Source organism: Oncorhynchus gorbuscha, unplaced genomic scaffold (assembly GCF_021184085.1).
Source record: "Oncorhynchus gorbuscha isolate QuinsamMale2020 ecotype Even-year unplaced genomic scaffold, OgorEven_v1.0 Un_scaffold_904, whole genome shotgun sequence".
Classification (NCBI taxonomy): domain Eukaryota; kingdom Metazoa; phylum Chordata; class Actinopteri; order Salmoniformes; family Salmonidae; genus Oncorhynchus; species Oncorhynchus gorbuscha.
Window position 1 is genome coordinate 227,951 of NW_025745873.1, and position 16,803 is coordinate 244,753.

Sequence of the window (16,803 nt, forward strand, 5' to 3'; positions counted from 1 at the left end):
AGCTCTAGTGTGTAGTGGTGTTCCAGCTCTAGTGTGTAGTGGTGTCCCAGCTCAAGTGATGTCCCAGCTCTAGTGGTGTCCCAGCTCTAGTGTGTAGTGGTGTTCCAGCTCTAGTGGTGTCCCAGCTCTAGTGGTGTCCCAGCTCTAGTGTGTAGTGGTGTTCCAGCTCTAGTGGTGTCCCAGCTCTAGTGTGTAGTGGTGTTCCAGCTCTAGTGGTGTCCCAGCTCTAGTGTGTAGTGGTGTTCCAGCTCTAGTGTGTAGTGGTGTCCCAGCTCAAGTGATGTCCCAGCTCTAGTGGTGTCCCAGCTCTAGTGTGTAGTGGTGTTCCAGCTCTAGTGTGTAGTGGTGTTCCAGCTCTAGTGTGTAGTGGTGTTCCATCTCTAGTGGTGTCCCAGCTCTAGTGTGTAGTGGTGTTCCAGCTCTAGTGTGTAGTGGTGTTCCAGCTCTAGTGGTGTCCCAGCTCTAGTGTGTAGTGGTGTTCCAGCTCTAGTGTGTAGTGGTGTCCCAGCTCAAGTGATGTCCCAGCTCTAGTGGTGTCCCAGCTCTAGTGTGTAGTGGTGTCCCAGCTCAAGTGATGTCCCAGCTCTAGTGGTGTCCCAGCTCTAGTGTGTAGTGGTGTTCCAGCTCTAGTGGTGTCCCAGCTCTAGTGTGTAGTGGTGTTCCAGCTCTAGTGTGTAGTGGTGTCCCAGCTCTAGTGTGTAGTGGTGTTCCAGCTCTAGTGTGTAGTGGTGTCCCAGCTCAAGTGATGTCCCAGCTCTAGTGGTGTCCCAGCTCTAGTGTGTAGTGGTGTCCCAGCTCAAGTGATGTCCCAGCTCTAGTGGTGTCCCAGCTCTAGTGTGTAGTGGTGTTCCAGCTCTAGTGGTGTCCCAGCTCTAGTGTGTAGTGGTGTTCCAGCTCTAGTGTGTAGTGGTGTCCCAGCTCTAGTGTGTCGTCTTGATCTTTGTTGAAAAGTTTGTTTCTGTTGGAGAGTTTTCGTCCTCGCAGAATAGGGTCTGTCCCAGGATGCCTGACCTTAACTGGGCTAATGGGCGGTCCTCTGATTTAGTTCAACTCAAAAGGGAATTGGAGTTTCCTTCATTAAACAGTCCAAAATCACATTACACAATTTTACAAACAGTATCATCCTCACTCATTCATCTTATACAACAATTAGATGTAAACCTCATATCTGAGGCTGTTATATAAACAGCGTTATGGTAATGTGGCCACACCGTCTCCCATGAGCTTCCCCATGTTGTAACAAACGGACCAGTTCGTAGCTGGATTCTTCACAAATACCAAGCGGACCAGTTCGTAGCTGGATTCTTCACAAATACCAAACGGACCAGTTCGTAGCTGGATTCTTCACAAATACCAAACGGACCAGTTCGTAGCTGGATTCTTCACAAATACCAAACGGACCAGTTCGTAGCTGGATTCTTCACAAATACCAAACGGACCAGTTCGTAGCTGGATTCTTCACAAATACCAAACGGACCAGTTCGTAGCTGGATTCTTCACAAATACCAAACGGACCAGTTCGTAGCTGGATTCTTCACCAATCTTTTATACTTTCTCCGGAACATAAACGTTGTTCGGACCTCAAGTTCTGTGAGGTGGAAGAAATTCCTTTGTTCTCTATGAAAATCCACTCTGTCTCTTACTTACTGTGTGGCCATGAGGCAGGGTCTCCTCCTCAGGAATTTACGACCTCATTGACCACAGCAGCCTGGTTGAGCGGGTGGATCGCTGTACCCAAAGCGGGCAACGTCATGACATATATGCCCTATGTAGTGTGCTATATGCCCTATTTAGTGTGCAATATACCCTATGTAGTGTGCTATATGCCCTATTTAGTGTGCTATATACCCTATGTAGTGTGCTATATGCCCTATGTAGTGTGCTATATGCCCTATGTAGTGTGCTATATGCCCTATTTAGTGTGCTATATACCCTATTTAGTGTGCTATATGCCCTATGTAGTACGCTATATTTGGAATTCGGATGCACAATGTGTTTTTTGAGTGTGCCAAAATGGGCTGTCCTCGTTCTTCCTCACTGACCCTCTTCTTCCCCTCAGCAACTCCTCCGTGAGATGCAGCAGATGGCTAGCCGGCCGTTCGCCACCATCAATGTTGCCTTGGAAATGGACGAGGAGCCACCGGACCTAATTGGTGGAAACGTCAAGGTGAGTGACACCACTGTCCCTTCCCCCAAGCCACTTGTCCTAAGAGCTGTGGTGTCAGCAATGGGGGAATGTTATCATCATCAGTTCTTCCATTATGTTATTGGTGAAAAGGTTTGAGTGTTCCTATCAGTAACACTTTATTTTGATAGAGTAGATGTTCTTCTGGCTGTGCCGGGTAGAGATTATAACAGTACATGGCCAAGATGTTCAAATGTTCATAGATGACCAGCAGGGTCAAATAATAATAATCACAGTGGTTGTAGAGGGTGCAGCAAGTCAGCACCTCAGGAGTAAATGTCAGTTGGCTTTTCATAGCCGAGTTCGCGACAGCAGGTGCGGTAGAGAGAGAGAGTTGAAAACAGCAGGTCCGGGACAAGGTAGCACGTCCGGTGAACAGGTCAGGGTTCCATAGCCGCAGGCAGAACAGTTGAAACTGGAGCAGCAGCACAACCAGGTGGACAGCAAGGAGTCATCATGCCAGGTAGTCCTGAGGCATAGTCCCAAGGGTTCAGGTCCCCAAGGAGGAGAGAAAGAGAGAGAGAGAATTAGAGGGAGCATACTTAAATTTACACAGGACACTGGATAAGACCGGAGAAATACTCCAGATATAACACTGACCCTAGCCCCCCGACACATAAACTACTGCAGCATAAATACTGGAGGCTGAGACAGGAGAGGTCGGAATACACTGTGGCCCCATCCGACGATACCCCCGGAGAGGGCTAACCAGGCAGGATATAACCCCAAAGCACAGCCCCAAATCTCTAGAAGGATATCTTCAAACCACAAATTTACTACCCTGAGACAAGGCTGATTATAGCCCACGAAGATCTCCCACAAACCCGAGGGAGGGCGCCAACCCAGACAGGAAGATCACATCAGTGACTCATCCCACTCAACTGACGCACCCCTCCTAGGAATGGCATGGAAGAGCACCAGTAAGCCAGTGACTAAGCAACTGTAATAGGGTTTAGAGGCAGAGAATCCCAGTGGAGAGAGGGGAACCGGCCCGGCAGAGACAGCAAGGGCGGTTCGTTGCTCCAGAGCCTTTCCGTTCACCTTCACAGTACTGGACCAGACTACACTCAATCATAGGACCTCCTGAAGAGATGGGTCTTCAATAAAGACTTAAAGGTTGAGACCGAGTCTGCGTCTCTCACATGAATAGGCAGACCGTTCCATAAAAATGGAGCTCTATAGGAGAAAGCCCTTCCTCCAGATGTTTGCTTAGAAATTCTAGGGACAGTAAGGAGGCCTGCGTCTTGTGACCGTAGCGTACGTGTAGGTATGTACGACAGGACCAAATCAGAGAGATAGGTAGGAGCAAGCCCATGTAATGCTTTGTAGGTTAACAGTAAAACGTTGAAATCAGCCTTGCCTTTACAGGAACCCAGTGTAGAGAGGCTAGCACTGGAGTAATATGATCAAAAAATATTTTATCTAGTCAAGATCCTAGCAGCCGTGTTTAGCGCTAACTGAAGTTTATTTTGTGCTTTATTCGGGTAGCCAGAAAGTAGAGCATTTCAGTAGGCTAGAAGTGACAAAAGCATGGAGTAACTTGTCTGCATCATCTTGGAGTACAATGTTATGAATATGGGAAATGGCTGTCCTTGAAATGTTCGTTGAAATAGAGATCAGGGTCCAGGGTAACACAGAGGTCCTTCACAGTTTTATTTGAGACGACTGAACAACCATCATGATGAATTGTCAGATCCAACAGAAGATCTCTTTATTTCTTGGGACCTAGAACAAGGCATCTCTGTTTTGTTCGAGTTTAAAAGTAGAACATTTGCCGCCATCCACTTCCTTATGTCTGAAACACAGGCTTCCAGGGAGGGCAATTTTGGGGCTTTACAATGTTTCATCGAAATATACAGCTTTGTGTCATCCGCATAGCAGTGAAAGTTGACATCACAAAAAGGTAGACTATATAGTGAAAACAATAGTGGCCCTAAAACGGAACTTTGAGGAATACCAAAACGCACAATTAATTTGTCAGATGACAGACCATCCACAGAGACAAACTGATATCTTTCCGACAGAAAAGATCTAAACCAGGGAAGAACTTGTCCGTGTAGACCAATTAAGGTTCCTAATCTCTCCAGAAGAATGTGGTGATTGATTGTATCAAAAGCAGCACTATGGTCTATGAGCACGAGGACAGATGCAGAGCCCTGGTCTGATGTCATTAAAATGTAATTTACCAACTTCACGAGTGCAGTCTCAGTGCTATGATGGGGTCAAAAACCAGAATGAAGCATTTTTACATTTTCCCGGTCAAGGTTTTGGATTCTTCAAGAGGCTTTATTACTGACAATTTTTATGAATGTGTCAAGAATTACAGGATTTAAAACCCTTGAGTGTCTCCATAGATGTCCAGGACAACTGAGCAGATTCAAAGAGGAGTCCGTAATTTGCTTTCTATTGATCATGATGTTTTCATCAAATAAGTTCATGAGTTTATCACTGCTGAAGTGATGAATGCTGCTTTTTAGTTGAGTTAGTTTGGCGACAGTATAACAAATGGATTATTCCGAATTAGGTTGGAAAAATAGGATGATCATGCAGCAGTGAGGGCTCTTCGATACGGCACGGTACTGTCTTTCCAAGCTAGTCGGAAGACTTCCAGATTGGTGGAGCAGCAGTGAGAGCTCTTCAATACTGAAGGGTAATGATTTTCCAAGCTAGTCAGAAGGCTTCCAGATTGGTGGAGCAGCAGTGAAGGCTCTTCGATACTGAAGGGTAATGATTTTCCAAGCTAGTCAGAAGGCTTCCAGATTGGTGGAGCAGCAGTGAGGGCTCTTCAATACTGAAGGGTAATGTCTTTCCAAGCTAGTCAGAAGACTTCCAGTTTGGTGTAGTCCCATTTCCCTTCCAATTTCCTGGAAGCTTCAGGGCTCAGGTATTTTCCAGGAGCAAATTTCTTGTAACAAATGTTTTTGTTTTGTTTTTAGGGGTGCAACTGCATCTGGGGTACTACGCAAGGTTAAATTGAGTTCCTCAGTTAGGTGGTTAGACGATTTTTGTCCTCTGGCGTCCTTGGGTAGGCAGAGGGAGTCTGGAAGGGCATCTAGAAATCTTTGGGTTGTCCGAGAATTTATAACATGGCTTTTGATGATCCTTGGTTGGGGTCTGAGCAGATTATTTGTTGCGATTGCAAACGTAATAAAATTGTTGTCCGGTAGTCCAGGATTATGAGGAAAAACATTTAGATCCACAACATTTATTCCATGGGACAAAACTAGGTCCAGAGTATGACTGTGACAGTGATTAGGTCCGGAGACATGTTGGGCAAAACCCACTTAGTCGATGATGGTTCCGAAAGCCTTTTGGACTGGGTCTGTGGACTTCTCCATGTGAATATTAATATTCACATTTTTGGTGACTTTATCTGCCATGACTACAATGTCCAAATAGTAATTCAGGGAACTCAGTGAGGAACGCTGTATATGGCCCAGGAGGCCTGTAAACAGTAGCTATAGAAAGTGATTGAGTCGGCTACATAGATTTCATGACTAGAAGTTCAAAAGAAGAAAACGCAGTAATTTTTTTTTGTTGCAAATTGAAATTTGGTATCATAAATGTTAGCAACACCTCTGCCTTTGCAGGATGCGTGGGGGATATGGTCACTCGTGTAACCAGTAGGGAAGCCTCATTTAACACAGTAAATTCATCAGGCCTGAGCCATGTTTCAGTCAGGCCAGTCACATCAATATTATGATCCGTGTTTAGTTCATTGGCTCTGACTGCCTTGGAAGTGAGGGATCTAACATTAAGTAGCCCTATTTTGAGGAATGAAGGAGGAATGAAGGCGGTCGTTATTCCAGTGAGATTGCTAAGGCGAACACCGCCCTGTTTAGTTTTGCCCAACCCAGGTCGAGGCACAGACACGGTCTCAATGGGGATAGCTGAGCTGACTACTTGTCACGATCTCTTTCAATAATGACAGGTGGAGGTCTTTATTCCAGAGAGATTGCTCAGGCGAACACCACCATGTTTAGTTTTGCCCAACCTAGATCGAGGCACAGACACGGTCTCAATGGGGATAGCTGAGCTGACTACACTGACTGTGCTAGTGACTCCACTAAGCTGGCAGGCTGGCTGGCCTGGACCCTATCTCATTGTGGAGCTAGAGGAGTTAGAGCCCTGTCTATGTTGATAGATAAGATGAGAGCACCCCTCCAGTGAGGATGCAGTCCGTCACTCCTCAGCAAGCCAGGCTTTGTACCTGTTTGTGGGTGAGTCCCAGAAAGAGGGCCAATTATCTACAAATTCTATCTTTTGGAAGGGGCAAAAAAACAGCTTTCAACCAGCGATTTAGTTGTGCTGTAGAGCTCATCACTCCCCCTAACTGGGAGGAGGTCAGAGACTCTGCTGTAGAGCTCATCACTCCCCCTAACTGGGAGGAGGTCAGAGACTCTGCTGTAGAGCTCATCACTCCCCTAACTGGGAGGGGGCCAGAGACTCTGCTGTAGAGCTCATCACTCCCCTAACTGGGAGGGGGCCAGAGACTCTGCTGTAGAGCTCATCACTCCCCCTAACTGGGAGGAGGCCAGAGACTCTGCTGTAGAGCTCATCACTCCCCCTAACTGGGAGGAGGTCAGAGACTCTGCTGTAGAGCTCATCACTCCCCCTAACTGGGAGGAGGTCAGAGACTCTGCTGTAGAGCTCATCACTCCCCTAACTGGGAGGAGGTCAGAGACTCTGCTGTAGAGCTCATCACTCCCCTAACTGGGAGGAGGTCAGAGACTCTGCTGTAGAGCTCATCACTCCCCCTAACTGGGAGGAGGTCAGAGACTCTGCTGTAGAGCTCATCACTCCCCCTAACTGGGAGGAGGTCAGAGACTCTGCTGTAGAGCTCATCACTCCCCCTAACTGGGAGGAGGTCAGAGACTCTGCTGTAGAGCTCATCACTCCCCCTAACTGGGAGGAGGTCAGAGACTCTGCTGTAGAGCTCATCACTCCCCTAACTGGGAGGAGGTCAGAGACTCTGCTGTAGAGCTCATCACTCCCCTAACTGGGAGGGGGCCAGAGACTCTGCTGTAGAGCTCATCACTCCCCCTAACTGGGAGGAGGTCAGAGACTCTGCTGTAGAGCTCATCACTCCCCTAACTGGGAGGAGGTCAGAGACTCTGCTGTAGAGCTCATCACTCCCCCTAACTGGGAGGAGGTCAGAGACTCTGCTGTAGAGCTCATCACTCCCCCTAACTGGGAGGAGGTCAGAGACTCTGCTGTAGAGCTCATCACTCCCCCTAACTGGGAGGAGGTCAGAGACTCTGCTGTAGAGCAGGAGGAGGTCAGAGACTCGATGCCGACACATCTTTCTAGATGATTTACTCATGCATAGATCAGGGACCTAATCCTTTTATTTCAATTGACTGACTTCCTTATATGAACTGTAAGTCAGCAAAATGTTGAAATTGTTACTATATCCAGGAATATAGTTATTATCCTGGTTCCCAACACCTTCTTTACGTCTGCAGGGTGTCAGGAGGACGTGTCCTTCAAACAGAGACAAGGAGGAAAAATGTACCTTCACTGCTGAAATTTCCGAGCTGCTTCAGATTGCTGCAGCCACAACAACCTTTATTCGTGCGTTTTGTTACCAGTTTTGCCAGTTTTAGGATGGTTCAGTTGTTTACAGTAAGAGTTGAATAACCTATCATCTAACTTGAACAAGTAACGCAAAACACAACGGCGAAGGGAACGTGACAAGCTGAAGTTAGGTCGCTAAAACAGACACTGCTACTACAGTAAAGCAGGCTTGCCAAACAGACTCAACAACAGAATGCACAAATCACTTGGCTGGCTAGCAAGCCTAGATTGAACAGGAACCACAGCCGGCTGCATTTTCTACATTTGTCATCAGATGTTGTTAAAATGTCTTACCTCCAAACGAGTCGGGCTGTTTTCTCCTGCCAAGCCAATGGAATGGAGTGAAAGACAATCAGGTGTCCAAATGGGGGGAAAAAACTAGCTGCTACATGTCTTTAGCTGGCTAGCAAGTTCACCAATTCCGGATTTAAAAACTGTCCAGGTCTTCACAATTTACACTTTGCTGAATGTACGATTAGGCGCATTGAGTTTAGTTGTTAATCTCTAAACAACTGATATGCAGGACGAGATCACCTACTAACGTTAATGTTAGCTAGCTATCGCATACGATGTGCTAGCTAGTGTGGCAACGGGCTTGATAAACAACGTTACTCAACATTTGAAAAATAAAATTCTTATGAAAGTAATTTGTTGAATATTTTTACATATTTTGGTGAATAAATAAACTTTATACTTACATTTGTCGAAGTTATTCCTTATTCTTCTGGAAAATGTTCTCCCAAGTGGGGAGTTTTGTCCACCATTAATTCAGAATTGTTTAGAATTTTCGGTGCGTCGCAAGATGTTATGGTACAGCCTGCTCGGCGACGGATTCATGGGATGCTGCCCATTTTAAAGGAACTTGGAATTGTGACATCCTGTCTAGAAATACTGCCTGAAAAATACAACATCCTTGTTGATTGGGATACAACCTATGTGTGGGTTTCCTCTTGTTGATTGGGATAAGGCCTATGTGTGGGTTCCCTCTTGTTGATTGGGATAAGGCCTATGTGTGGGTTCCCTCTTGTTGATTGGGATAAGGCCTATGTGTGGGTTCCCTCTTGTTGATTGGGATAAGGCCTATGTGTGGGTTCCCTCTTGTTGATTGGGATAAGGCCTATGTGTGGGTTCCCTCTTGTTGATTGGGATAAGGCATATGTGTGGGTTCCCTCTTGTTGATTGGGATAAGGCCTATGTGTGGGTTCCCTCTTGTTGATTGGGATAAGGCATATGTGTGGGTTCCCTCTTGTTGATTGGGACACAGCATATGTGTGGGTTCCCTCTTGTTGATTGGGATAAGGCCTATGTGTGGGTTCCCTCTTGGAAAGAGAGGTATGTGTCCGTGTGCATGTGTGTGGGATAGAGAAAAGAGAGCGAGATAGATAGATAGACGAAGAAGAGGAGGAGAGAAGAGAGAGAAGGATAAAGAGGAAAGCAGAACAGAGGACAGCAGAATAGAGATTGAAAGAGAGATTGAAAGAGAGAGAGATTGATAAAGATTGAAAGAGATTGAAAGAGAGATTGATAGAGAGATTGATAGAGAGATTGAAAGAGAGATTGATAGAGATTGAAGAGAGATTGAAAGAGAGATTGATAGAGAGATTGATAGAGAGATTGATAGAGAGATTGATAGAGATTGAAAGAGAGATTGAAAGAGAGATTGAAAGAGAGATTGATAGAGAGATTGATAGAGAGATTGATAGAGAGATTGATAGAGAGATTGAGAGAGATTGAAAGAGAGATTGAAGAGAGATTGAAAGAGAGATTGAAAGAGAGATTAAAGAGAGATTGTTAGAGAGATTGTTAGAGAGATTGATAGAGAGATTAATTGAGAGATTAATTGAGAGATTGATAGAGATAGATGGTGAGAAGGGCTGTCGAGGAGGAAGAGAGATTGTTCTCTGTTGGGAGACCAGCTAGAGATTTAATTGTCTTAACACTGCACTCCACTGTGCCTGTCTAACTGGAGAGCTCTGATGAATTGTTGCAGTAAAGTGTACAGGAGCATTCAGCTGGTTATCCTGACTGCCAGTCTGTTTCTGCTCTTTAGCCAACTCCTTGTCACGCCCAGCAGGACTGTTGATATGACACAGAGAATTAAAAACAATGGAAATTGTATCTCTAACTTCTTACCTGATGTCTCTCTTTCCTGTCCAGACGGTGCCCAAGCCCATCGCCATGGAGCCGTGTTTTGGGAACAAGGCTGCTGTCCTCTCCATCTTCGTCCGTTTACCCAGAGGCACCGGGGGCATCCCCCCACCCGGTCAGTCTGGTAAGATAGAGGGATGACCCCCCCCCCGCTCACTCACTCTCTCCCCCTATCTCTCTCCCCCTCTCTCTCTCTCCCTCTCCCTCTTCGCTCTCCCCTATCTCTCTCCCCCACTCTCTCTCTCCCTCTCCCCTGTCTCTCTCCCTCTCCCCTTTGCTCTCCCCCTATCTCTCCTTATCCCTCCCCCTCTCTCCAAGTCTGTCAGCTTTAGGTCTTTTATTAATTAAATTGTCACTCTGTCATAACAAAACCTTCCATCTGGAGCTCACAGAGGCGGCCTCCTCCCCAAGGTTCTTTTTTAGGCCTTTACACAACATGTCATTCATCATCATGTTCTGACCATCAACAGCCCTATTGGTCCATACATCATTGGTCATGTTCAGATGTTAATCAACAGCCAGATGCTGGTCCATGGTTCACATCATTGGTCATGTTCAGATGATGGTCCATCAGACAGCCCTGTTGCCATCACATCATCATGTTCTGACCATCAACAGCCCTGTTGCCATCACATCATCATGGTTCGGATGATTGGTCCATCAGACAGTCCATGGTTACCAGATGCCATCACATCATCATGTTACCATCACAGCCCTGGCCATCACATTACCGGATGTTATTGGTCACATGGTTAGCAGATGTTAATGGTCACATCAGATGTTCATGGTCTGACCATCAACAGGTCACATGCCATCAGATGTCATCATCACATGTTACCATGTTCATGGTCACATGGTTAGCAGATGTTATTGGTCACATGGTCATCAGATGTTATTGGTCCATCAACAGATGTTAATGGTCACATGGTTCAGATGTTAATGGTCACATGGTTAGCAGATGTTAATGGTCACATCAACAGATGTTAATGGTCACATGGTTACCAGATGTTAATGGTCACATGGTTACCAGATGTTAATGGTCACATGGTTAGCAGATGTTAATGGTCACATGGTTACCAGATGTTAATGGTCACATGGTTAGCAGATGTTAATGGTCACATGGTTAGCAGATGTTATTGGTCACATGGTTAGCAGATGTTATTGGTCACATGGTTAGCAGATGTTAATGGTCACATGGTTACCAGATGTTAATGGTCACATGGTTAGCAGATGTTATTGGTCACATGGTTAGCAGATGTTATTGGTCACATGGTTAGCAGATGTTAATGGTCACATGGTTACCAGATGTTAATGGTCACATGGTTAGCAGATGTTAATGGTCACATGGTTAGCAGATGTTAATGGTCACATGGTTACCAGATGTTATTGGTCACATGGTTAGCAGATGTTATTGGTCACATGGTTACCAGATGTTAATGGTCACATGGTTAGCAGATGTTATTGGTCACATGGTTAGCAGATGTTATTGGTCACATGGTTAGCAGATGTGATTGGTCACATGGTTAGCAGATGTGATTGGTCACATGGTTAGCAGATGTTATTGGTCACATGGTTAGCAGATGTTATTGGTCACATGGTTAGCAGATGTTATTGGTCACATGGTTAGCAGATGTTATTGGTCACATGGTTAGCAGATGTTATTGGTCACATGGTTAGCAGATGTTATTGGTCACATGGTTAGCAGATGTTATTGGTCACATGGTTAGCAGATGTTATTGGTCACATGGTTAGCAGATGTTATTGGTCACATGGTTAGCAGATGTTATTGGTCACATGGTTAGCAGATGTTATTGGTCACATGGTTAGCAGATGTTATTGGTCACATGGTTAGCAGATGTTATTGGTCACATGGTTAGCAGATGTTATTGGTCACATGGTTAGCAGATGTTATTGGTCACATGGTTAGCAGATGTTATTGGTCACATGGTTAGCAGATGTTATTGGTCACATTAAAATGCTGTTAATGTTAATAGACTGTTTATCTGAAAACTGTCACATGGTTACCAGAATTGGTCACATGGTTAATGTTATTGGTCACATGGTTACCAGATGTTTATCTAATGGTTACTAGATGTTAATGGAACTATGGTTAAGAGATTGTCACATGTTTATCAGATGTTAATGGTCACCCTGATGTTAATGGAACATGGTTACCAGATGTTATTGGTCACATGGTTACCAGATGTTAATGGTCACATGGAACAGATGTTAATAGACTGTTAGCAGTTTATCTGGTCACATTAAAATGTAGAACTAATGTTAATAGACTGTATGTTTATCTAATTCTAACGTAGAACTATGTTAATAGACTGTATGTTTATCTGAACACTCTGATGTAGAACTATGGTAATAGACTGTATGTTTATCTAATTCTAACGTAGAACTATGTTAATAGACTGTATGTTTATCTGAACACTCTGATGTAGAACTATGGTAATAGACTATGTTTATCTAATTCTAACGTAGAACTATGTTAATAGACTGTATGTTTATCTGAACACTCTGATGTAGAACTATGTTAATAGACTGTTTATCTAATTCTAACGTAGAACTATGTTAATATACTATGTTTATCTAATTCTAACGTAGAACTATGTTAATAGACTGTATGTTTATCTGAACACTCTGATGTAGAACTATGGTAATAGACTATGTTTATCTAATTCTAACGTAGAACTATGTTAATAGACTGTATGTTTATCTGAACACTCTGATGTAGAACTATGTTAATAGACTTTATCTAATTCTAACGTAGAACTATGTTAATAGACTGTATGTTTATCTGAACACTGACGTAGAACTATGTTAATATACTATGTTTATCTAACACTCTAACGTAGAACTATGTTAATAGACTGTATGTTTATCTGAACGCTCTGACGTAGAACTATGGTAATAGACTGTTTAACTGAACACACTAACGTAGAACTATGTTAATAGACTGTATGTTTATCTGAACACTGACGTAGAACTATGTTAATAGACTGTATGTTTATCTGAACACTGACGTAGAACTATGGCTGATAGACTGTATGTTTATCTGAACACTGACGTAGAACTATGGCTGATAGACTGTATGTTTATCTGAACACTGACGTAGAACTATGTTAATAGACTGTATGTTTATCTGAACACTGACGTAGAACTATGGTGATAGACTGTATGTTTATCTAATTCTGACACATAACTATGTTAATAGACTGTATGTTTCTCTATATACTAAACACTAATCAGATAAATCTATATAATGAACACTAATCAGTTAAATCTATATAATGAACACTAATCATATAAATCTATATAATGAACACTAATCAGATAAATTATATAAGAACACTAATCAGATAAATCTATATTGAACACTAATCAGATAAATCTATATAATGAACACTAATCAGATAAATCTATATAATGAACACTAATCAGATAAATCTATATAATGAACACTAATCAGATAAATCTATATAATGAACACTAATCAGATAAATCTATATAATGAACACTAATCAGATAAATCTATATAATGAACACTAATCAGATAAATCTATATAATGAACACTAATCAGATAAATCTATATAATGAACACTAATCAGATAAATCTATATAATGAACACTAATCAGATAAATCTATATAATGAACACTAATCAGATAAATCTATATAATGAACACTAATCAGATAAATCTATATAATGAACACTAATCAGATAAATCTATATAATGAACACTAATCAGATAAATCTATATAATTAGTCTTTCAACCTCAGAGTGGTTTGATGAATAATTCTATAAATACATCAAATTCTATTTGTTTAGATCGCAACCATCGCCTGAATTCAACACTGTATCCTAAGGCCCATATAGTTTAGTGACAAACTAATACATCACTTCCTGTTACTAATAGATCACTTTCTGTCTCTGTGTAGGTCTAACGGTGGCCTCGGCCCTGGTGGACGTGTCTCAGCAGATGTGTCTTGGTTACAAGGAGAAGTCATGTGGTGTGAGGAACAGGAAGCAACACCCCTCTGCACAGCCCTCCACCTGTATCTGACCACACCCCCTGCCCCGGTCCTGGACCCCACCCTGCTCCACCCTAACCCCTCCCCCTGCCCCAGAGACTACACCCCCGGACTGGAGGGAGGGATGAAGAGAGAGAGAGGCAGGGGGTTTCCTGGGGGGAGCTGCATACCTGCTGAGAGGAGGAGGGGAGCGGGTGAGGGATGTCTGATGGACAGTCACACCCTGCAGCTTCCCAACGGACACCTCCTGCACCTGGGGAACAGACATGTGGAACTTAGGGGAAAGAAAAAAAGACTTGTATTAGTCCTCTACCACCTGGTCAGAGTAAAGGAGAAGCTTGGTATGCTGTCTGTCTGTCTGTCTGTCTGTCTGTCTGTCTGTCTGTCTGTCTGTCTGTCTGTCTGTCTGTCTGTCTGTCTGTCTGTCTGTCTGATCAACTACCAGTCATTCTACTTGGTATGCTGCCTGTCTGTCTGATCAACTACCAGTCATTCTACTTGGTATGCTGCCTGTCTGTCTGCTAAACTACCAGTCATTCTACTTGGTATGCTGCCTGTCTGTCTGCTAAACTACCAGTCATTCTACTTGGTATGCTGCCTGTCTGTCTGCTAAATTACCAGTCATCCTACTTGGTATGCTTTCTACTACCAGATAGCTGTCACATTTAGTTTGTTTCTACACCTCACAGTTATATCAGTTAGTCCCCAGCCTGAGTGCCAGTCTGTTTGTCTGTCTTGACAATGACAGCAATGGAGTTGGCAAGAGCACAAGCAGATGTGGCACTCAGGCTCTGTATAATAGCCTGTTGTTTACTTTACTGTAGCAGTAAGCTTGGTGTTGATAGTAACTGGCTGACTCATTCAGGGCTAATGTAACGTTAGCAGTCTAGTAGGGCTAACGCTAGCAGTCTAGCAGGGCTGGCTAACGCTAGCAGTCTAGCTGGGCTAACGTTAGCAGTCTAGCAGGGCTAACGTTAGCAGTCTAGTAGGGCTAACACTAGCAGTCTAGCAGGGCTGGCTAACGCTAGCAGTCTAGTAGGGCTAACGTTAGCAGTCTATTAGGGCTAACGTTAGCAGTCTAGTAGGGTTAACGTTAGCAGTCTAGCAGGGCTAATGTTAGCAGTCTATTAGGGCTAACGTTAGCAGTCTAGTAGGGTTAACGTTAGCAGTCTAGTAGGGTTAACGTTAGCAGTCTAGCAGGGCTAACGTTAGCAGTCTAGTAGGGTTAACGTTAGCAGTCTAGCAGGGCTAACGTTAGCAGTCTATTAGGGCTAACGTTAGCAGTCTAGTAGGGTTAACGTTAGCAGTCTAGCAGGGCTAACGTTAGCAGTCTATTAGGGCTAACGTTAGCAGTCTAGTAGGGTTAACGTTAGCAGTCTAGTAGGGTTAACGTTAGCAGTCTAGCAGTCGAGCAGGGCTAACGTTAGCATTTCTTTCACCTTTATTTAACCAGGTAGGCCAGTTGAGAACAAGTTCTCATTTACAACTGCGACCTGGCCAATATAAAGCAAAGCAGTGCAACACAAACAACAACACAGAGTTACACGTGGAATAAACAAACATACAGTCAATAACACAATAGAAAAAGTACAGTGTTTGCAAATGAGGTAAGATTAGGGAGGTAAGGCAATAAATAGGCCGTAGTGGCAAAGTAATTACAATATAGCAATTAAACACTGGAATGGTAGATGTGCAGAAGATGAATGTGGAAGTAAAGATACTGGGGTGCAGAGGAGAAAAAAATATATAACAATATGGGGATGAGGTAGTTGGATGTGCTATTTACAGATGGGCTATGTACAGGTGCAATGATCTGTGAGCTGCTCTGACAGTTGATGCTTAAAGTTAGTGAGGGAGATATGAGTCTCCAACTTCATTGATTTTTCCAGTCATTGGCAGCAGAGAACTGGAAGGAAAGGCGGTCAAAGGAGGAATAGGCTTTGGGGGTGACCAGTGAAATATACCTGCTGGATCGTGTACTACGGGTGGGTGCTGCTATGGTGACCAGTGAGCTGAGATAAAGCGGGGCTTTACCTAGCAAAGACTTATAGATGACATGGAGCCAGTGGGTTTGGTGACGAATATGAAGCGAGGGCAAGCCAACGAGAGCATACAGGTCGCAGTGGTGGGTAGTATATGGGTCTTTGGTGACAAAACAGATGGCACTGTGATAGACTGCATCCAGTTTGCTGAGTAGAGTGTTGGAGGCTATTTTGTAAATGACATCGCCGCAGTCAAGGATCAGCAGGATAGTCAGTTTTACGAGGGTATGTTTGGCAGCGTGAGTGAAGGATGCTTTGTTGCGAAATAGGAAGCCGATTCTAGATTTAATGTTGGATAGGAGATGCTTAAAGTGAGTCTGGAAGGAGAATTTACAGTCTAACCAGACACCTAGGTATGTGTAGTTGTCCACATATTCTAAGTCAGAACCATCCAGAGTAGTGATGCTGGACGGGCAAGCAGGTGCGGGCAGCGATCGGTTGAATAGCATGCATTTAGTTTTACTAGTGTTTTAAGAGCAGTTGGAGGCCACGGAAGGAGAGTTGTATGGCATTGAAGCTCGTCTGGAGGTTAGTTAACACAGTGACCAACGACGGGCCAGAAGTATACAGAATGGTGTCGTCTGCGTAGAGGTGGATCAGAGAATCACCAGCAGCAAGAGCGACCTCATTGATGTATACAGAGAAGAGAGTCGGTCCAAGAATTGAACCCTGTGGCACCCCCATAGAGACTGCCAGAGGTCCGGACAGCAGACCCTCCGATTTGACACACTGAACTCTATCAGAGAAGTATTTGGTGAACCAGGCGAGGCAATCATTTGAGATACCAAGGCTGTCGAGTCTGCCGATAAGAA

General features: G+C 44.1%; 1 protein-coding gene across 1 annotated transcript in view; it reads left to right on the forward strand.

Annotated features, from left to right (window-relative positions):
• The window catches only part of LOC124020765 (attractin-like), a 187,728-nt gene extending 172,234 nt beyond the window's left edge, over positions 1-15,494 (forward strand). The window contains 3 exon segments of the mRNA XM_046336026.1: positions 2,060-2,167; positions 9,920-10,034; positions 13,857-15,494. Coding sequence (XP_046191982.1) covers positions 2,060-2,167; positions 9,920-10,034; positions 13,857-13,981 — 348 coding nt within the window. The 3' untranslated portion in view covers positions 13,982-15,494.
• Positions 15,495-16,803: the final 1,309 nt, after the last annotated feature.